Source organism: Trachurus japonicus, chromosome 8, assembly GCF_045865225.1.
Source record: "Trachurus japonicus isolate A0001 chromosome 8, Traja_1.0".
NCBI classification, from domain to species: Eukaryota; Metazoa; Chordata; class Actinopteri; order Carangiformes; family Carangidae; genus Trachurus; species Trachurus japonicus.
This window is the reverse complement of record NC_140914.1, coordinates 14,752,201-14,773,533: the sequence shown is the minus strand read 5'-3', so window position 1 is coordinate 14,773,533 and position 21,333 is coordinate 14,752,201. Positions and strand designations below refer to the sequence as shown.

General features: G+C 41.4%; 4 protein-coding genes across 7 annotated transcripts; 1 reads left to right on the top strand and 3 right to left on the bottom strand.

The window, feature by feature from the left end:
• Positions 1 to 919: 919 nt before the first annotated feature.
• Positions 920 to 3,624, bottom strand: LOC146982883 (proton channel OTOP2-like). The gene is made up of 7 exons (XM_085784165.1): positions 3,418 to 3,624; positions 2,776 to 3,179; positions 2,562 to 2,698; positions 2,384 to 2,442; positions 2,169 to 2,293; positions 1,283 to 2,085; positions 920 to 1,193 (listed from the first exon to the last, which is right to left on the bottom strand). Exons 1-7 carry the CDS (start codon positions 3,468 to 3,470, stop codon positions 1,023 to 1,025), a joined length of 1,752 nt encoding a protein of 583 aa, XP_085640291.1. The 5' UTR covers positions 3,471 to 3,624; the 3' UTR covers positions 920 to 1,022.
• Positions 3,625 to 4,965: 1,341 nt separating this feature from the next.
• On the top strand, positions 4,966 to 6,657 carry amn (amnion associated transmembrane protein). The gene has a single exon (XM_085784142.1). It carries the CDS (start codon positions 5,050 to 5,052, stop codon positions 6,493 to 6,495), a length of 1,446 nt encoding a protein of 481 aa, XP_085640268.1. The 5' UTR covers positions 4,966 to 5,049; the 3' UTR covers positions 6,496 to 6,657.
• Positions 6,535 to 11,295, bottom strand: LOC146982881 (E3 ubiquitin-protein ligase TRIM16-like). 2 transcript variants are annotated; one of them, XM_085784140.1, is made up of 6 exons: positions 10,629 to 11,272; positions 10,340 to 10,435; positions 9,993 to 10,226; positions 8,402 to 8,576; positions 7,563 to 7,637; positions 6,535 to 7,476 (listed from the first exon to the last, which is right to left on the bottom strand). In XM_085784140.1, exons 1-6 carry the CDS (start codon positions 11,040 to 11,042, stop codon positions 6,941 to 6,943), a joined length of 1,530 nt encoding a protein of 509 aa, XP_085640266.1. In that variant the 5' UTR covers positions 11,043 to 11,272; the 3' UTR covers positions 6,535 to 6,940. The 2 variants fall into 2 exon arrangements, with proteins under 2 accessions (XP_085640266.1, XP_085640267.1); XM_085784141.1 differs by having other exon boundaries at positions 6,593 to 7,476; positions 8,405 to 8,576; positions 10,629 to 11,295.
• Positions 11,296 to 12,022: 727 nt separating this feature from the next.
• Positions 12,023 to 20,298, bottom strand: ush1ga (Usher syndrome 1Ga (autosomal recessive)). 3 transcript variants are annotated; one of them, XM_085784143.1, is made up of 4 exons: positions 19,762 to 20,298; positions 15,704 to 16,157; positions 14,791 to 15,587; positions 12,023 to 13,303 (listed from the first exon to the last, which is right to left on the bottom strand). In XM_085784143.1, exons 1-4 carry the CDS (start codon positions 19,923 to 19,925, stop codon positions 13,300 to 13,302), a joined length of 1,419 nt encoding a protein of 472 aa, XP_085640269.1. In that variant the 5' UTR covers positions 19,926 to 20,298; the 3' UTR covers positions 12,023 to 13,299. The 3 variants fall into 3 exon arrangements, with proteins under 3 accessions (XP_085640269.1, XP_085640271.1, XP_085640270.1); XM_085784145.1 differs by lacking the exon at positions 19,762 to 20,298 and adding an exon at positions 16,531 to 16,652 and having other exon boundaries at positions 12,047 to 13,303; XM_085784144.1 differs by lacking the exon at positions 12,023 to 13,303 and having other exon boundaries at positions 14,787 to 15,587.
• Positions 20,299 to 21,333: the final 1,035 nt, after the last annotated feature.

Below are 21,333 nucleotides of genomic sequence, written 5' to 3'. Positions count from 1 at the left end.
ATCTTGACAGCATATATACAAGAGAGGAAATGTTTAACTTGTCAGTCAGACCTGTTATAGAAGATATGGTGCTTTCCAACAGAGGCTTGTAACATATCTTGACTGGCACAATATTGGTGTTTCACGTTGTCGTACTTGCCATGCTTTAAAGTGAACTTGCACTCTGTAAGAGTTATTCGTTATTATGGTTGTAGTTTATGTGATAATGTAACTACAAGATTTTGGAGACAATAATACAGATTGTATGTTTTTATGTGTATGGCCAGGTTTAAGTTGGCTGGCTTATGCTTATAATGCTTGATGTTTAAAATTGTATTTTTTCCTTAAATTTTCCTGAAAATATATATTCATAAGCGTCTGTATTATGTGACTGAAGTATGCTTAAAATTGATACTCATCAACAGCTGTGCAACTTTTAAGCAATACTTAAAAGTCACCATATACTCTCTTATACGAACCGGTGGGTGCTCATCAACACTGTCACATCTACACATATCATCCATATTACTTGCCCAGCTACTGTGAGGTCTCTTGTGAGGTTGATGACAATTTGCTGTGAAATGAAAGCTGCACTTTTACATTTTGGCCACCAGAGCGCTCCACCCACATTTACACTAACAATTAAAATCAAGCTGAAGCTTTTTCTCTTATCTTTGCTGTACCTGAATATGTGCATGCAGATGCATTGCTGCTGATGTTTTGTATTGGTTTATTATTAGAACACTGCTCTAACCTTAAACCTGACTACTAAATTGATCATATGACCACATACTGCAATGACTTGTTAAAAATTACACACTCAGTGATAATAAGTACTTGCAAATGGCATGACCTGTTAACAGTTAAAACTGCAGCACAATACTGACCTTTAGCATATGGAGATCTAAATGTTAGGGAAGTCAATAACAACTAATGCATGATGACATTATAAAATAATTTATTAGTATAACAAATTAAACTTAAAAACATTTAGTATATAAAATCAAAGCTACCACAGAAGTGCTCTCAAAAAACAGGTTCAGCTAAGAGAGTACGTACACCTCAAACAGACTTGCAACTGAGTGCATACGGTAGAAGATTCCAAAAGGAAGTCCAATATTCACAATAGCAGCCCACATTGTGAATTTGTAGAATTGTATCTCCAAGGGATGATCAAACTGGGGACGAGCACCAAATGCAGGCATGATCCACAGCTGTCAATACATAGAACAAGTGATGAAGCAGGATATATGAAAACTGGATTTGTTGCAGTTATAAGAACATAAGTATTAATACAACTTACAATTATGTTAGAGAGCAGTAGAAAAGCAGAGACTTCCTTCAAAACTCTTCTCTTCCAACTTAGCCTATTTAGACTTGAAGTGAGGAAGTAGCTGGACTTGTTGGTCTCCATCACAATGCTCATCTCTACATGTTCTTGGAAGGCGTGGGCATTGGTGTGCAGAGCATCTTCCTGCATCACATAGAAAGGCTCCCGATGTAGACCCTCAATGATGAAGTAGTTCTGCAGGCCGAGCTGGAGCACCGTCAACACAGCCCAGGCCAGGTTGAGGGCATTCAGGTAGCCTCTGGCTCCTGTTGCCACCACGGCCACAATAGTGTAATAGCTGATGATGAACTGGCCCATTGAGGCTCCGACCAGCAGCCCCATATCCAGGCTTCTAGTGGGATTTTTCTCTGATACATGCTCCCTGCGGTCCAGCCTGTAGAAAATGCAGCCAATCATGGCAGAGATGGACATCAGACTAACTATCACTATATTCATGATAAAATGAATGAGAAGGGCCCTGTTTTTCGTCTCCTCCTCCTCTAGTATGTCGACCTCGTATATTATAAATGTAACAAGTCCTGCCACGACCAGAAGCACTCCTGTTAAGGGTCCTAAACAAACATCCTTTGGACGGAACTTAACGTTGTGGTGACTGTGATCCTCCACAAGTCGACCCACGTTTTTCCACATCACATAGGCCATAGCCGAGGCAAAGAGGCTGTACTCTATGTTGAACGGGTACAGGTAGTAGTAGGCCTCCTTGAAGGTGTCACACACCGAGTGGCTGCATTTACACTTCTTATCACTGAAGCTGGCTGAAAAGAAGAGGAAGAGTCATCTTTTTTTTCATGGAATCATTAATTAATCCATCCAGTAATAAGTGACAAATATAACGTACCCCTGTACATCTTATGAGAGGCACTGAAATTGAAATCAGGCATCTCAGTTTGGTGAATTGATTCCTCAGTTACTGCTGCCATCCACACCACCAGATTAGTTGAAAGTGTAAGAGTGAGCCCGCACCTGAAAAAAACAAACAAACAGTGAGCATGTTCTGCAACATTTAAAACATATGAAGAATTGACTGTAATAAAAAAAAAAAAAAAAAAATACCGGCTGAAATTTGTGTGAAGCTGCACGCAGTCCTTTGCATGAATCCACAGGAAGTATGTCTAAAAACAGACAGGGTCATTTGAGTTGACCTTACTCATCCAAAATGCATCTCGATCTGCATGATCGAGAAAATACCATTGCATAGTGCATTGCATAGTAGTGCATCAAATGTTATAACCTGAACCATCAAAAATACAGCTTGCACAACAGGGAAGGCAACTTTAACAGCCGAGTCGCAGTGAAGGTAGCCAACATAGTTGGCAATCTTGAAGATGTCCATGAGTAAACTCAGCAGACCAAACAGCACAAGTCCAACTGCAATACAAAGGAAAGCAATTTAACTTTAAATGCTTAGATATCTAGTAAAACAGAGGCCTAGAAAGAGTTCTCACCTCTGAGCCACACAGGCCCTGCATGACTGTCCTTGTATAATACTGCTTGATCCTTCCGAGACGTGACGCCTGCGTAAAACAGCATCCACAACATTGTGAGGAGGAGGAGAATAATGAGGAAGATTTGCTGGTGCACAGTCGTGATAGCCACGCTGTTGGAGGCACTGCCGCTGACCAGAGCACAGCCCAGGATCAGGATATTGATGCAGATGATGCCAGACAGGAGCCATCCACCACCATGGTGGGCCCTCTCCATCACCACCGCCACATGGTGGACAGCACCTTCCCTGGTGGCCTCCACACTGGGAGGGTCGGTAGGACTAGGAAAATGCTGGATGTGCTCCAGTTGTGCTGCTGTAGCGATGTTGGAGGGATGGACCTCCACAACATCATTTGGTGTTTTTCTAGGAAAGGGAATTGGTACAGTCAAACAGCGTTAATCACAATGTTGCAAAACAAGGTGTTTTTTATAACCCCACAAAGTAGCCTATGTAAAAGTAGGCCATTGGTTACATTAGAAAATGTATGATAGAATTTCTTTTTTTGTTTACATGGTTAATTCAATTTGATGGGTGTCTCTATTCCTTCAAAATAAAGGGTTTTGTGGGCATGTAGTTGCTCAAAACTGTTGATTTAGTTTACCTAGAGAAAAGTTTGTTGCAGGTCCGAAACATCTGCTGAGCTACAGTTTTCATGATGTACTCCTTAACGTTTGGAGTCAGAAGGCCAGCAACAAAGGCAGAGAAAAGTCTAAGTACTCTTAAACGCGTTAAAATTCACATGTGGTGTTGATAGGAGAGACGGATGGAGAACAGAAGATCTTCGAAGTAGCGTTCCTCTTCCTGCAGGTCTTGTCGCGCGGGAAGATAAGCGTCCTCTTGTCCCGCACGTGAAGTAGTAAACAATGAGGAACAGGTGTAGCTCGTTTCTGCTAATTAACCGTCGTCTAGCTGTCACCGGTGCGTCACCCAAAGCATATCCTGAAGCAAAGTTCCGATCACCACTGATGGTTTAAGGGGAAGTAAATCATATCCTGTTTAAAAGTTATTATTTTTTTAGATTTTGTTTTGTTTTTATTTATTTTTGTCTAGAAAAAGAGATCTATATATCCTGAATGTTTTGCTTAATTGATTTATTTAAAAAAAAAAATAGTAGGAAGTGAATGTAATTGGGTCAAGGTAAGATTGAAAACCAAATGTTTGTAGCTATGTAGCTTTTATTATTATATAAATATTTTAATTGGCTTAGTTTTGGAAAATTCCAAATTCACCCAAAAAACTGGTGAAGAACCAAGGTAACTTTCCTGAAAGATTGTGATGAATTAAAATACAGCACTTATCTTATGTTAAAAACATAAGCGATTATGACCAATTTGTATTTGAGACCTGATTAACTGTGTGTTTATGCCTTAGCCTCAGTGAACTTGTGCACAATAAGGACAATGAAAAGAGAGAGAGAGAAACAAGGTTTACCTTCCGGATAAGAGCTTCCCTGTTCATTCCCGCCTGGCCACTTATTGTTATTCTATGAGCAAGACACCTATCTATAATAGTATGCAGCTATGTCACGGGTGAGATGCTGCTTCAGAAGAAATTCAGGTTTCAGATTATTCTTCCTGGGCTAAGAAAAGGGCAGTGGAAATGTCCTGTTGACCTGAGAGACATTTTAAAATTCAATGAATTAACATTTAAATTCAGTCTAACTGTACTTCCACGTAGATATGTTTCTGTACTGTATATTATGATGTGATAGTTTAGTTCATTTACCAAGTTATGAGTGAATTATTTAATAATGGAGAATTGTCTAGAATTTCTTGGAAGAAGATGTACTGCTTTTACAGTGTTTTGTTTTCTTTTTTGAAATTCTAAATGTTGGGATTTATTAAACAGTTGATCAATCACAAAGACCAGATGAAACATAAATTGCCAGAATGCCTCCAAAACACTGACGAGACCTAAGATTTTTTTCAGACTTCAGACTTTGTCCTTTTTCAGTCATGTCAAACCTTTTTATTTAAAAATTATTATTTATTTAAAAGAAGAGGAAAGGCAGGAGAATATGCCCAAATCAGGATAACCACTGAACTGTCTTTATGCAGGGAGCAGTCTATTATTGCCCAAAAAGTAAATCTTTTACAGGTCTCCTGCTTGAGCAGGTTAATTAGGTTCAGAGCTCATCAAATTTACTGTTAAGCTGTGGGCAGTCAGGTGTTGGTCACAAGGTTGGACACAAAGGTCTCCTAAATGTTCCCTCAGAGTGTCACAAACATTCAAGATGCTGAAAACACCGGACATGCTCCTTCTCCTCTGTCTTGTCGGGGCTGCAAATGCCCTGTACAAACAGTGGATCCCTGACACCAACTATGAGAATAAGACCAACTGGGACAGAGGAGCTGTTCCATGTGGTAACGACATAGTTCAATTTTCAGCCCAAAGACAAGTGTCTGTGTTTGTGGAGACCACGCATGCTGTGCAGGAGATGAGGATGCCAGTCAATGGAGAGTTCATCTTGAATTCTGGAGCTGGATTTTATGTTGTGGCAGGACAAGACCCGGGCTGCGGACAAGGATCGACTACCAAGTTCAAGGACTCAGACTCTCTGCAGTGGTTTAACCCAACTCTGTGGCAGGGGGCTGCCACTCTGGATGACCTGCAGAATGGAAACTTCCTCTTCTCTGTACATGAAGAGAGTGTCCCTTGTCAGTATGATGATGTCGTTTTTAAAGCTCTCTCCTCCTTCAGAGTGGACACCAGCTCTGGCCAGTCTAGCTTTGGTGTAAAATCTGTGTCTGTGCAAGGGAAGAAGTTTGATAGCAAATCTGAGTTTTCACAGTATCTCAGCTCGAGCTCAGGCCGGCTGCAGTTTCACGGATCTTCTGCCGTCACTGTCGGGAACCCAGGATGTGAAGATCTTTCCGGCTGTGAGTGTGGGAACTCTGTTCACCGTGAACGGATCTGTCGCAGTGTGACCTGTGGTTCTGTGAACTGCAAGAAGCCTCTCCTTCCTGTAGGGCATTGCTGTGAGGTGTGCGGTGCCATTGTTAGCATTCAGTATGCCCCAGGTTTCAACCTGCAAACCTACAGGCAACGGATCTATCACCTTTTTCTCACCCATCCAAAATACAAAACTATCCAGCTGGGCATGTCCAAAGTCTTCAACTCACAACGGTGGTTGGGGATCATCCCTTTCAGTTTCTCAAATGAGATCCAGGTGGCTATTCTAGATAAAGAAAATGGAAAACTGTCAGAGGCTCTCGCTCGGGAAATAGTGGAGGATGCCCGCTCTCATGGCTCCAACCTTGGAATCAGTGGGGTTGAGTTTCAAGCTTCCTCTGGCAGCAGCAGCCAGTCTGGAGGCAGTGCAGGGACGGTGATTGGAGTTGTGCTTGGAGTTTTAATTATAATTACACTCATTGTCGTTGTGGTTTTCCTGATCCGTAGGGGCACTATTCAAATGCCCTCGATGCCCTCAATGCCTTCGATGCCATCCATGCCTTCTATGCCCTCTCTGAGCAGATTCAAGAGAAATACTGATGTTGGTGAACTTGGTGGGCCTCTTGACCACGGATATGATAACCCCATGTTTGAAAAGCCCAACATGATGACTGAAATTCCTGGACTGTATGAGGCTGAAACTCAAAATTCAATCTCCATGACTCAGACCGGTGTGTGCTTTGTAAATCCAGTTTTTGATGAACATGAAACTGATTTTACTGCCTGAAGCCGACTGCAATGATTGTTGATGATTTCCAAAGTACTTCTGTTTCAACTTGATGATTTTTACTCTTCATAAACACTATAAATCAACTGAAATAAATGCTGACAAACACTGAAGCTTTTAAATAACCAAATGAACTTGTAAGACAAATAAAAGAAATATGGGCAAGCAATTGTGTCCTTGTTTATTTCGCATTAAAGAGCAGTTAAGTTGTAATAAAGCTGCAGTAAACTCCTAACACACTTCCATAACCTGGCTGTAACACACGTTTCTCACTGTATGCTGATAAATTGGTAAATTAAAGTGTCAGTGACATGTATGTGAAAAAAATCCTCCACATAAGCACTGTGTTATGTAACCTCAATAAACATTTATAGTCCATTATTTTCCTTTTTACAAGCGGACAGTGGTGGCAGGTAATTTGTCATTAAAACATGGGGAGGACGCGTCATCTTTCATTAACCAGAGAGACAACATTGTCCTTCTTTGACAACCAGACAATGACATATAGAGGCTCTATAAAATCAGCCTTGTACTTGTGGAGCAGCCTCATAGGACCAGTTACATCATAGAAGGACACGGAGCCTTGGTGAAAGTCAACATATAAGCCAATTCTTTTGATATCAGTAACTTCCAAGGCCGTCTCCAGACCAGCGTGCCAGGCGAAGAAACCTCGGCTGTTCCTTCCCATGCACCAAGAAAAGTTGTTCCCGGTGATGCAACATGTGTCCTGCTCCCCCTTACGATCGATGCTCTTATATGTGACTCCCAGATGAGCACCTTCCCCGCTCAGCTCTGCCTCGACGTAGTGCCTCCCCAGGTAAATGCTCTGTGAAGTCATCGCCTGCCGCCAGTACTCAAAGCGATCGGGGTGGTCTGGATAGCTGTGCTGCCAGGGGCTGGTGTTGGTGAGCTGCATGTCGTCCTTGGTCACACGCAGGAAATTATGGGCAGTGTCTGGGTCAAAGGTCAAACTCTTTGTGTCTACAATATAGAGGAAATGGAACATGTGAATAATAGATAAGGCAAATGAGCAGGTACTATTCAACATGACATGTTGGGGTGTTTACATTTCAAGAAGTCCTCTCTGGTCTCAGGATCAGGCAGGGGTGAAGGTTGAGACTCTGGCATCTGGGATTTTTTACCTATTTTTGAAAAAGGTTATTCATGAGAATTTCTGCAATATACTATATCATTAGCTGATAATTATTAGCCTGACATCCTGATGTTATGCATGTACAATGTTTAACCAACCATGTTCACTGTTTGCTAAGACAGGGTTCCTACAGCTTAAGCCAAGTTAAATTTAAGACTTTTTAAGACTTTTTAAAGCCACTTGAAATGAAATTTAAGACCGACTTCACAATAAACACAAATGCAGAAAAAAGAAAAAAAAAACACCACATCAATTACATAGGGTTAGGGACAATTTTACCCACTTCCAAGGTAAAGTGACTGCTACATGAACATTGGATTGTGTCTCTTTCCAGCTGTCCTTTCAAAATAAATGCATAAAAAGTCTGAAAAAAAAAAAAACACTGACTCGGGAGCTGTTGGCGGTGAGAAATTTAGCGGTGACGGCCGCCACTAACTTCTCTATGTCGGAATGTTACCAATTATTTTGAGATTTGAGACTAATTACAATCATAAAATCCCACTTACCACATGTTAACATTTTTAAGACCTTTGAAAATTTGATTTAAGACATTTTAATGCCAATTAAGGCCTTGTTTTTAGATTAATGAATTCAATGCCTTTTAAGACTTTTTAAGGATCCGTAAGAACCCTGTAAGAGAATAATGTGTTTTTTGTAGCCATGCATGGCACTTGGGAAAGGCCATCTGAGAGAATTCTGTCTGAGCCACCACAAGACAGATTATATAAGGTGAATTAGACAGTATAAACTCACCACCTTTACAAAACATGCTCAGTTTGTCCCTGTAGGAGGTGAGAATCAGATCACACAGTTCCTCCGTAGCATCAGTTACTGTTTGGACATAAGAGGTCAGATAGTCCATGCGGTTGATTTTGTAAACACTGGGCAGATGAATGTCAGCAACTCCTTTCTTCCACTCTGAATACTCCTGAAATAAGCAAAAGAAATGTAACATGTATCAGGTGTGATGATGTGAGATGAAGCTTCTGATCCACAACCCTGCTCTATGAAATAACCAAAAAGCTGAACTGTCTGATCTGTGTTTTCACTGTCAACACCGTGGAGTCCAAAATAAACATTCTGTGTTAATCCCAGATCATGTGACACACATATAACCAAAATTGGCCTCACACCTTCTGGGCCACGCATTTTCTCTGCTTATGAAAATTATCTATATTTCACATATTTCGAACACTGTAGGGAGCCAACAACAGAATTGCCCCGAGACAGCCTGTGCTTTGATCCAGATGTGCCGCAATGACATCTGCTTGTCTATTAATTTCAACATCATTAACAGATTCCTCACACTACACAGACTGGAACAAATCAACTACACTGCTGAAAATGCTTGGGATCTGTAACACAACATTTATTCCTGCTGTCAGAGCCTTGCTTCAAAAATAAAAAAAAAAGAGCGAGGATGATTCAAACATTGGACAAAGCTCTTGTTCACAGTTAAAATGAAAACCTCACCTCGGATTAATCATTAGCTTTCAGTGCTTACAACCCACAACCCCAATAAACATAATGTCCAAAGCCCTCAACTCATAAACAACTCAACTTTACTGGGAAAAGTTGGAATTTCACTTCCAACAATAGCCTACAAAATGGAACATCAATATCACTGCTGAAACTGAATTACTCTAAGAGCAACAACGACCCATTTGAAATGAACTAATTCATATCATTCAACTAATCAAGAGGTACAGAGTTAGTGGACACTAGTTTCTTCACTAAAAAACAGTTCAAATCCATAATTGAATCCAAATTTAGCATAACCACAACATGCTAACACACTACAACCATCGTGAACCGCCATGAAAATCACAAGCTGAAAAAAAGATCAACTAAAAATTGTATTAACTTTTCTCCTTTCCATACCTTATACCTCCCATTACACTCCATTACCAGAAAACAATCTGTAAAAAAAAAAATCTACTCTTTGTCCACAAAATGTGTAACTTATATAACATAAAACTACCCCACACCCACATGAAAGTGTTGAAAATAAGACTGTCTAACATAGACACCTTTTCACAATGGACTCTGGGTAGAACTTGGACCTGCCAATCACTTCCATCCTTTTGGGCAGTGAGCTCTGAGAAACTATCCACTATCTGGAGCTGCAGAAAATACTATTCTATGTTACATAACCGTAAAGCAGAAATGCCCGCTGTGTTTACACTATCAATACAGCGGAGTCCAAAATAAATGCTTTGTCTCTGGGAGAACACTTTGTGCTAATCCCAGATCATGTGATAGTATATTTGACCAACATGGCTTCACACCTTCCAGGCCATGCATGCATTGGTTTAACTTGAATGCCTTAGAATGTGTTTTCTACCTGCAGGAAATCGACGTCAGACTTGCTCCTGGAAAGTTTGTTCATTTGAGCCAAAGTTTTCATCAGCCCTGCTCTCCTCTGCTCGAGATGCGCCTGGATTCCTTCAGCCTGTCTGAGTGCTTGTCTCTGCTCCCCCTCCAGCGTCTCCATCGCGCCTCTTCTGGCCTCCTCCACAGTCGCCTGCATCCTCGTGAACTGCTGGTCAACCAGTACACAAATCTCCTGCACTGAAGACTGAAGGGCCAGAGGGACAGGAGAAAGAAAGAAAAAACATAATTTAAAGTTACTATGAATTACATTAAACAAGAGAAATAGGCAAAGTTTAAATATCTGCCTGTCTAATTTACCTTAATTAAATCGTTGTTGCTGTGCAGCTTTTCAATGGCTCTCTCAGCTGCAGATGTACTCTGATTGATCTCCTCTTGCTTCTTTTGCATCTCAGCCTACAGACAATCATCACAAATGCTGAAACAGGATTTCATATGAGGCTGTATGTTAACAACCATTGCAAAAGCATAACTGTCATAATTCTCAATGAATATTTTGAGATAAAGAAAGAGAAGTTCTAAACAAGTCGAGCAAACCTGAAACACAATATTTATGGTAGATGTTTGTGTGTCTGTGTGTTTCTGAGACCTCAATCTGTGAACGTGCTTCCCCTAAAGATGAAATTGTGTGCCCTTCGTGCTCCTGGCTCTCGCAGTCCAGACACACACAGCAGCCGTCGGTCAGGCAGAAGAGTTCGAGGGGAAGCTGGTGAACCTCGCAAGTCCGACAGTCGACGTCGTGGCGGGGATCCACGAGACGGTGGTTCTGAAATTTGATGTTCTCCAGATGGGGTCTGAGATGGGCTTCACAGTAAGAAACCAGACAGGTGAGGCAGGACTTCAGAGCCTTGCTGGGGTTGTCCATGCAGGAATCACACAACACATCTTGTGGGAGCAGAATGTCAGACGTCTGGGCCGTAGGATCCTCCGGTTCCTCCTTCGCGCCGGCTTTGTGTTGAACCTCTGCCAAACTCTCCTCACCGTTACTGCTGGGAGATGCCATGTTTCAGCGTTCCTCCGGTCAACCTAAATCTGATTAAGTGGACCTTAACTTGTTCACAAGATCGGCTCTACTATAATTGCTGCTTTTCTCTTTCTTTTTTGAGATCGAAGGACCCTCAGAGTGTGTAAGGAAAGAATTTAAAACCACGCCTAAGGAATTTTGTACTCGGCCAGTATTTTCTCCCCTCCCCTGTTCTCTGCTCTTCTCCTTGCTTTGTATTCAACCTCACTAAGCTAAAGACACACTCCAGATTAGAGAGATATGCAGAGGAAATGACGAGCGCATTATGTAGCCGGGGAGGGGAATGAACATCCTGTCACTTTATTTTGTGCATGGTAATGACCTGACCTGTTTACCCGTTTTACATTGTATGGTACAGTTGGGTTTGAAGATTTCCTTTTAAAAAAAAATGGTGGTAAGAAGAAGTTGCATCTGGGTTCTGTCTCCATTAAAAAGACATCTGTACTATTTATGGACTCTAACTGGCATTGTCTCAAATTAGATTTTGGGCCACTGCTGCTAAACCATCCAATAAAGTCGAACAGTGTTTCCTTTTGATAACAATGTCATCTTAGAGTCACTGAACTTCCAGACAACGCCACTTATCTATGGTACAACTTCCTGATTTCATGCCATGAAGCACAGAGGAAGCAATGACACTTGAGTTTTGTGTGTGCAAGCGGCATGTTAGGATTATCACTGTGGCTGAAGATGCCAAAACAAATATTTCCCATTCTTTATGTCTGTCTTTCTCACACTCACACACACACAGACAGGAACAAGCGTAAAGTTATGTATTTGTTTAACAGGTAGTGACAGAGACAGGATGTTCATTGACCTGTAAAATATTGTAAATATTAGTGACCTGGCGCAAAAGTAGAATTTAACTTTTATGCAGTGATTAGTGAAAAATATGTACTTTTTCAGCAGAGAAAGGTTATTGATACCAACCAAACTCTATACACATTGAATAATGTATTTTAAATCCACATTTTATTTATATGATATTTAATTGTTGCATTACATTCTTTCCTTCCACGTTATGATCTAAAGGTTGTTGAGCCTCCTGTTTACATATGTAATTCTGTTAAAAATTAGAAAATCATAAAAAATATTATTACAAAACTATTAAGTTTAAGAGACCTCATGATCAGCCCTTTAAAATACAATATGTGCGATATCTGTGTAATTGCAATATGTACATTTCTTTTAGTGTCATTAAACCTTCCAGTTACCCAGAAATGTAAATATAGCTATGATCTTTATAAAGACACATCTGACAGACAGGACATAATGTACTGTACTTCAATTTGTGCTTCTCTACTGGTGATGGAATATTGTTCTATGTGCCAAGAGGAGTGCAAAGTACATGTATTAAACAGTTAAGTGATTTATAACATTAAAATGTTAATATATGTATTTAAAAGCCATATACTTCGCTGTAGATTTATATTGTTAAGAAGATTACTCACTTAATACAAACTACTGTTGGAAGACTGTCATAACAAGGCTGATATGAGTGATAAACAAAGGTTGATAATCCTCCTAGTACAAGGACAGAACATGCCAAATAAATAAACAACTGTGTTATGTTGTGCATTATAAAACAATCTAATGATGCTGTGTTAATATAGTTTACAATACCACAGTGAATCAGAACAGTGGTATCAGTTGCATTGCTGCATTGCCAGTGGGGCACACTCTAACTGACATAGCCTCCTGTATGTAAAAACTCTGTTACTGCAAACAGTTATGACTTTCAACATTTAAACAAATGCACAGGCACGAGCAATGCAGGCACATGAGGTGGTAGGACCCATCCCACAGGGGCAAACACATTCAGGCGACACAGACCCCACAATCAGCTCTTTGTTAACTCTCGTTATAGTGGCATACAATGACACTGCACAGCACTGCACTCTAATGATTGTCTTTCAGTTTGCTAAACCATGCAGTGCAGGGGAGTCCACCCACCCAACCAACCAACCAACCATCATACAGAGGTACTTTCAGTGATCCTCCAGAGGCTAACAAGACACTGTACAAGAATCCTGTTAAGAATTTATCTCACACTTGTCTCTTCTTGCTTGACATATTGATCCTGACAGACTCCTTTCTGCTTTGTTACCACTGAGCTACCAGGAGAGGTGAATCATGAAGTCCTCCCTGTCCATACGTGACATTCGCTCCACAATGCACCACTGACCTTTAAGGCTGGATGAGCGCACGGCAGGAGGACCGTCCACACCAACTTTTATTATCTGCAGGATAGAATGAAAACAAGAGAAGAAACTGAAACAGACTTCTTTTAACAACACATGTCCCTACTGGATAGATCTCAACAACAACAAGCAACATGTGCAGTGCATTTTCAGTTCAGGATGGATGTACTTGTAGTACAGGTGTGGCAGATGATCACCAGGGGAGAAAGCAAGTGGTTTTTGTCAGATACAGACTGAAAGAGGATTTGCAATTGAACATTAAAGATTCAATTTGGAGTTTTTGACGACTTGCAATGCTATAAATCAATGATTTTATGTGTGGGTCAACATTTTGTTTGTCACTGATGCGCAAGAAATGCAGCAATGCACTTGCACAAGCAGGAAAAACCTTACCTGTAATTCTAAGTATTACAATTTATTTCCCTCATCATTACCTCTAAAGTGGACCACACCATTTTGTAACTTTGACACTGGTTAACATCCATCAGTGACTCCATCCTCACTCACCAATGCCATTGCTCCCATGTATCCTACTGGTACTGTAGCTAAATTTAAGTAGCCGTAGCTAACTAGCTTGCTATGTTTAATTCACTAGCCCTTGATTTCTTACATTCACAGTGTCTGAATTGAACAATCAAGTATCAACAAATGAATACTAATGTTGCTTGCATCTAACTTTAACCTTAAACTACATTAATCTGAGTCTCAAGATATAAGCCACCTAATGCTAATTTCATTCAAGTTGCCTAGGTGTTTCATTACCAACGTCATTACCAATATATGATCTGTTATTAGCAAACACTGGTAAGATGGTCAGTCATGAGATATGCAGATTGTTATGTCCTGACATCAATCATCACATGACCTAATTCACGTCATAGAGTTTATTCATTCATTTTAACAGTCTTGTGTGGCTGTGATGGTTAAGTTAGTCATTTAACATAAATTTCTTCTGTAATAGAGACTCCCCTTTTTTACGAAGGAATTTTGTGCTCTTATAATTCCCACTCAACTATGTCAGAGGGATGTCCGCTACATTTATTTGACAGCTTTGTTCGATCAAGAAAGGTAGTCGAAGGCAGTGGTTCCTAACCTTTTCTGGCTCGTGACCCCATTTGGACATCACAAATTTTTGGCGACCCCATGTGATCGCGGCCATCAATCAAGATGCTCAATTTATATTCAAGAGAGTTAAACTATAGAAAACAGTTGTTTAAGATTGTGTGTGGTGTTTTTAATCATAATTTTAAAAATAATAATAATAAATTAAAACAATATTTTTATCAGTAATTTGTTTTTATCAATTAGCTACTGGACATTTCAGGGGACCCCATTTGAATTCCAGGTGACCCCACATGGGGACCTGACCCAAAGGTTGAGAAACACTGGTCTAAGGACTGTAAAATGCATATATTAAACTTATAACAAATAGTGTTCCATATCATATCCAATTTGCAGGAGTAAGAGAAACCATAACAAATTCTTCCCTACAATAATGTAATCTAAATAACAATCTAAGCACTCACAGCTCTGTGTCCTCAATGCAGTCTGGGTCCTCTATGGTCTCTAGCCGTCTTTTACAAGCATCTAGGATCTTTTTCCTCGGTCCTAAGGGGATGTGGATACTCTTAAGGTCATGGTCAGAGCAAAGCAGCAGTGCTTCAAGGTCAATCTTCTCCCTCCTGAAGATGGAGAAGAAATCGCTCATGCTCTGTGTGGCTAGAAAGACCTCCAGAGAGCTTGATTCAGGCTCATCATCATCGTCCAGTCCCAACTCAACTTCCTCCCAGGGCACTTCTTCCACATTCCTCTCCTGCAGGCTGCGTGCACTGCCAATGCTGTCTGCATCGAGACTTGGGTATTGCTGCAGGCGGCTCCGTAAATGCACATTATTGCCCGACCGATTCGCACTCGCCTCGTCGTGACCACGGAGGTCAAACATCCCCCCGCTCACGTAGTTCCTCCTGAAGACCATGGTGCCCAGACCGGGCCTGTTGAACAGGGAATCATGCCCGGAGTCAGTGCTGATCTCTGAATAGTCCATGTCAGGCCCGTGGAGGTCCGGTTCGCTCATGGCACGTGAAATGGCATCATCATTGTCTCTTGGGAACATGTCACGAACGTTGCGGCGGCCACGGTCCCTTGGGTTCACATACATCCCCTGTTTGACAAACATGACATCATTGCCCAGCTGAAGTCCAGAGAGGGAGCGCACACTCTTTCTTCCATCTTCATAGATTTTAAATGTCCCATCGCCTTGTTTCCTCTTCTCCAGTTTCTTCTGGATTTTCGTCTTCCCTCGGTTTGTGGCATGAAGAGTAGCCTGACAAGAATAGGACAAGAATAAAGCAGTAAATATTAAGAAAATCAGTGCATTTCGATGTTATCACTGTTAAGATTTGAAAACGTATGTGTCTTGTACTGAAAAAGACTCCTGACCTGAGAATATGGCACACTGACTGTAGCTGCATTGAAGCTGCGCAGCTTGTGGCTAATAGAGCTGCTGGTGTAACTGGAAAAACTCATGACATCAGACGCAGAAGCCTCAGAAGCTTCCTTGTGAAACTTTCGCTCCATGCGTCTGTGGTGTTTCTTCTGCATCTTCAGGCACTCTTTGATCCGACGCTCCGCCTCACGAAACGCCCGGTCCTTCAGCTTGCTGACCAGCTTGGGGTTAAGGCCCGTCTGTTTGGCTGCGACCGAATCCAGGTAGCGGACGCACTCCATGTGATTTTTTGTGGCGGCCATGTCCAACGGCGTGTGGTAGTCGTTGTCCAGGCACCATATGTTGGCACCAAAAGACACCAGGAAGAAAAGGCAGTTGAGGTGGCCATTGGCAGCTGCCAGGTGGAGCGGCGTGTTCCCCCATATGTCACACTTGTCAGGGTTTCCACTGTGGGCCAGGAGAAACATATCAGACATGAATATACACTCAGATTTACTATAAATATTTTCATCTCTTTCAGAATCATGGTCTGCTGTTTAGATGACTCACTCATGAGTAAGCATGTGATGTTTTGATTATAGACTCAGCACTGACCTGCCATCCGCAGGTTATTAATGGGGCCTCGGTTAATAATTTATAGTCAAAACACCATATTGCCTTTTCAGAAAACCAAACAGACCTTCTACTACCTCTAATACCTAGGGAAACAACTTTTTAAAAAGCTCTAGCCAAATGGCAAATAGGTGGGTTCTGTTAAAGGATGCTGAACAAGTAATTTACAAAATACAGGGCCATGACTAAAATCATCAGCAGTATTTACCCTTGGCTGACAGTCCCCGACCTTAGGGTTACCTCTACGTGTGCTGCACTGTTGCTGTTGGCCTGTAATACGACCATAGGCCTGCCAGCTCCACTGCTACACTACCTGTATCCAGTTTCAGGGGGAGGCCGAAAAGGTTGTGGCTCACTCAAACAGCCCGTTTGTGCATGTGGCGGGTGATGTCACACTGAATTCCTCAAGTCAAAACACAAAGTGGTACAGGTGGATGGGTATAGTATGAAGAACAGATGTGTTATGGTGCTTTTGTACGTGTATTTCCCATCATAAGCCTGAATTCCAAATCAGTTTAAAGGCTTGTTTGCTTTTTCATCAGTAGAATTTTGTTTAGACTAATGTACCATTAAACATCAGAGGGATTTATTCACGATTCACAACTTGTTTGTGGCCACTGCAATAAAAATATACAATTTTAACTTTTTTTCTGTTCAGGATCTGGTTGGCATCACACGCCCTGACTTTACATGTTTACTGAACTGTCTTGTGTCTCGTCTCTGTCCTCCAATGCTGCCACGTACAGACTGCTAAATATTTGATGCGATGGACGTGAAGCTACCGTTGAAGTGCAGATTTATTATTGATGCATTGCGTTGTGAGGTTTTCACGAGGAATGTGTGTCAGATCTGCCAGACTCAACCTAGGCAGCGATTGGCAAAGTCCCACTCTGATTTCAGCACCTGCTTTTTTCCTCTCTCTTTTTTTAAGTGTGGACAGAATTGGGTTCAAACAATTAGACAGAAACGGATGGTTTTTGGATCATAGGTTGCTAGTAGTGAAGAGGTGCGGTTGCCGTCGGTGAGCATGATCGACTGTGTGTGGCAAATAGCCCAGAAAGCGACAACAAGGGAAATGATCACACAAAGAAATTACACTGTTAACCCTAAACTGAAAAAAGACGTAGGGACATAAAATAGTGCTATAAAATGTTATATAATTGATGTGAAAAGATAAACAGCAATTAGCTACACTCAATTTTTACATCAAGATGAGGCATTTATCACCTTCTGAACTGAAGTTTATACAATATGCTTGTCATTGGCTGGGGCTATCCAACATGATAGCTTTATGTGTCATAATTTATGTAACCAGTAAAATGTTGACCGCAGCTGGGACAGGTCTTCTCCCTTATCCCTGCCCTGTTTCTTATCACATTATGGGCTGTTCACATCTTCACCTCTAATGACAGCTTGATGTCCCTGCAGGTCGCCCACTGCAATATATTTGCCAAATTTAGAACAGCACTGCATCTTTCCCATGGAATTATCAGGGAGCATTAAACGTCTCCTCAATATATCCCCAGGTCTCATGAGTGTGGCACTGTGACATGTTATGGCAGCTACTGTATCAGTGTTTAATTTAGTACAGCATGGCAATCAGGAGTTTATGTTTTCTGCTATCAATGGAGGAATGCAATGTCCTTGGCAGGTGAATGCCTCCAGACTCATTGTTTGCTCTTAATCCGTGGGAAATAGTGAATTTAGTATTATCACACAGCACAGGAAGCATCGGTTTGCTGCTGATGTTGCTTCTTTCCTTGGCGCTGATATTTTTACATTCAGTGAACTAAGCACTGATAAATGTTGTCTTCTCACTTTTACCGTAAGCCTCTTACACACTTTACTCAATTAAGCAGATTCATAATAGGGCCCCATTTTTCTGGCTGGCAAGCAAACCAGGTCAACCAGAAAAGACAAGCAATGGGTTGTTGTGCATTTCCTCTTCCCAGCTGAGCATGAATACCAAACACATTTGTGCGTTTTGCGAATGAATAGCCAGCATGTCTTCACATAGAGGCTGATTGTAACACTTCCTTAAACTGCATGTTTTTCAAATAAAAAAAGAGAAGCCAATAAAAAAAATTCACTTTCAGGATGTACTAGTGACACATGGGCATTAGTGCATCATATCTGTGACATGATGCACCCTACTGAAATATTGTGTTGATTAGGTGTATAGCATATTAGTTAAGTTCTTTTTATAGGCCAACATAGATGTCCTTGTTTTTATAAATACTGAGCATGGTTGCACTGATCAACTGACCTTGAATGTAAAGGTTATTGAGGTTTTCCCTCTTTACCAAATCAATAATTCTATGTAGCTTTGGAAATGTGACAAATGACAAAGTATATTTTGTCATGATGTGTTCTTGGTCATAACTTAAAGTGTATGACCACTAGAAGGTGTGTGCAATGGTTACAGAAGTATCACCGTATTGTATTAGAAAACCTCAATAGGAGGAGCTCTGGATATAGGCCTGCCACGATCAGTTTAATCTTTCTTTGCAATTACAGAAATACTTGGAATTTTGCCGCCCCTGCTATTACTTCATGGCATTTATACTATGAAAAAGTTACACACCCTACATTCACCTATGGCCTTTGTGTCCAGGTATGTGACCTTTATGACCTTACAATTTGTATGGCACCAAAGTGACACAATTCCAATTGGCTTTAACCCTAAAATGTTGAAAATCTTGTCCAGGTCACTGGGTTAAATACCAAACAGGTTATTTAGGCCTAATTCAAGGTTTTTTGTTGTTGTTTTTTTTTAGCCAGGAGCATAGTCCGGGGGCCAATGTATTTGTAGTAGCCTATCAAGGCCTGCTCTCTTCACTTGAGTAGATTAGATTTAAGAAATTAACTGCTGCACACTAACCTGTTGCAAGTGATGCATTGTTAGTCCCTTCAAATGCAAAAAAAAAGTAAAGGAAATAACGCAGTGGTTCCTAACCTTTTTTGGCTGATCGTGGGGTCACCAGAAATGTGTGCCGTTGATCAAGATGCGCCAGCTCTGATATTTTAATATACTGCATTTTATTTGAACTCGATTTATATTAGAGAAAGTGAAAGTATAGATTACATTTGTTTAAGATTGTGTGTGGTGTTTTTTAATCATAATTTTAAAAGAATAATTCGTTTATCAGTAGGCCTATTTTTTTTTTTTTATCAATTACTAGACATTAGACATTTCAGGCGACCCCACATGACCCCAACAACCAAGGTTGGAAAAACACTGAAATTAGGTCATTTGTTGAAATAGTCTGCATAACCTGATCTGTAATAAGTGTGTCAAGATTAACTCTGTTCATTTTTGTGCTGGGGGGTGTTTTCCTGCACAAAATGACAGTGGGTCAACTGATAAGTAAAGTTTGTATCAGCCTGCAAGGTATCGCCCACACACTCCTGCAGCTATTATGATAAACCTTCGACCCACCCCCTGGCCACGATGAGCCGCAGAGCCTCCAGGTTGCCGTGGTAAGCCGCCCATAACGTCGGCGTCATGCCATCTTCATCCGGTGCGTTGAGATCCTTCCGAGTGGCCTCCTTCAGCAGGTCCAGGTAGCCGTCCCGGGCCGCCTTGTGGTACCTGTCATTCATGGTGCACAGTTAGTCCACCCTGCTCGACTCCATTCCGTTTCATCAACGCCGCCGCCACCCTCACTACCACCACCACCACCATCGTCGTCGTCGCGGTCGTTTTCGTCGTCGTCATGCGGGCTTGTGGTGGAGGCAGAGCGGCTGTAGAGCGGCTGTAGAGCGGCTGTAGAGCCCTTGTCTTGTCCAAACCGTCTCCCTCCCCGCACACAGCGGTTCCTGGTCGCTGGGAAAGCGTCCCCGGTATCCAGGGACACCAGGTCAGGATGAGCAGCACAGAGTGGGGAACAGTGCTCCCGGTGGCCGAGGTGGTCCAAAACAGTTTGGAGACCCTCATAAGGCTGTCTAAAAAAAAAGAGAGAGAGAGAGAGAGACACACACAAACACACTGAAAGAAATCCAAGGGAAATTGCAACAAGCCTGTCTGGGAAATTGTGTTGATTCACATGATTCACAATACCCCTGCTGGGACTTAGGGGTGCATGCATTTGACTATAGGCTGCTATTTATGAATGATTTCATGCCTGTAAATAGGCTACCTGTGTGCATCTGGCTCAGGCAGGCATTATCCTTGGTATAGTGATACCCGAGTGATCAATAGGCTACATAAAGTAGTATCTGTGGATCAAACTGTAGTCAACACAATGGTTATTTTAATAGTTCCAAAAAAGGCTTTAATAACTTCCGTCTTTCACCCTTTCAAACTCAATCAACGTCACAATGGAGAAAAGATAACAATATAATGTGCTTTACCCAAGCTGCAGAATTGCACAAACTTGTTGAGGAAACGATGAGCTACTGACAATCAAGGAAAAGCTTTGCCGGAGATGTGTCATTCACATTCCTCCTTCTATGTGAATGACATACGCACAGGGAAGATTTTTAAGAACTGATGAATCATTGTTTTCCTTCTTCTCAGTAAACCATTGTTCTCATAGTGAAATTCAATGATGAGATATTAGCAATGTGACAATGATGGAGCGCTGGAATAAAAACAATAAAAAAAGTACCTCTGCTGTCCGCCCCACCCAGATGACAAGACCACAAAGTGATCTAAAATAAATTCAGTCCAACCAGTGCCTCAGAGAATGAAGGTTTCAGACTTGAAACTTCCATAACAATAGGCCGCAATAGCGGCCAGGCTTTACAAGTGCTCCACCTCAGGCACTCTACTGTAAGAGGAGAGGGGGGGGGGGCACATCTCTTTATTGTGCTACGAATAGCATTAAAAAAGCTGAAAGTATTCCCTTCAAGCAAAGAATCAAAGGAGATAAGCAACTAAAGCATGCTACGCCTTCTTAGAGAATTTAGATCAGATTCAGATTGTAACGCACAAGGGCAAAAGACGGGGATTAAGCTGAGTATAATGAAAACAAACAAAAAGACAGAAGAACATATAAAACTTATAAAG

Bases quoted from the DNA above. Each gene is read 5' to 3' on its own strand.
- LOC146982883 (XM_085784165.1), bottom strand. From the start codon at position 3,470: ATGAAAACTGTAGCTCAGCAGATGTTTCGGACCTGCAACAAACTTTTC. The intron at 2,699-2,775 runs GTGAGAACTCTT...TTTGTATTGCAG, and splicing joins AGGGCCTGTGTGGCTCAGAG to TTGGACTTGTGCTGTTTGGT. The intron at 2,294-2,383 runs GTATTTTTTTTT...TGTTTTTTTCAG, and splicing joins CTTCACACAAATTTCAGCCG to GTGCGGGCTCACTCTTACAC.
- amn (XM_085784142.1), top strand. From the start codon at position 5,050: ATGCTGAAAACACCGGACATGCTCCTTCTCCTCTGTCTTGTCGGGGCT.
- LOC146982881 (XM_085784140.1), bottom strand. From the start codon at position 11,042: ATGGCATCTCCCAGCAGTAACGGTGAGGAGAGTTTGGCAGAGGTTCAA. The intron at 10,436-10,628 runs GTCTCAGAAACA...GATTGTCTGTAG, and splicing joins AAGCACGTTCACAGATTGAG to GCTGAGATGCAAAAGAAGCA. The intron at 8,577-9,992 runs GTAGAAAACACA...TGCTTATTTCAG, and splicing joins CTGACGTCGATTTCCTGCAG to GAGTATTCAGAGTGGAAGAA.
- ush1ga (XM_085784143.1), bottom strand. From the start codon at position 19,925: ATGAATGACAGGTACCACAAGGCGGCCCGGGACGGCTACCTGGACCTG. The intron at 16,158-19,761 runs GTGGGTCGAAGG...CCTGGCCCACAG, and splicing joins CGGCTCATCGTGGCCAGGGG to TGGAAACCCTGACAAGTGTG. The intron at 15,588-15,703 runs GTCAGGAGTCTT...TATTCTTGTCAG, and splicing joins TCAGTGTGCCATATTCTCAG to GCTACTCTTCATGCCACAAA.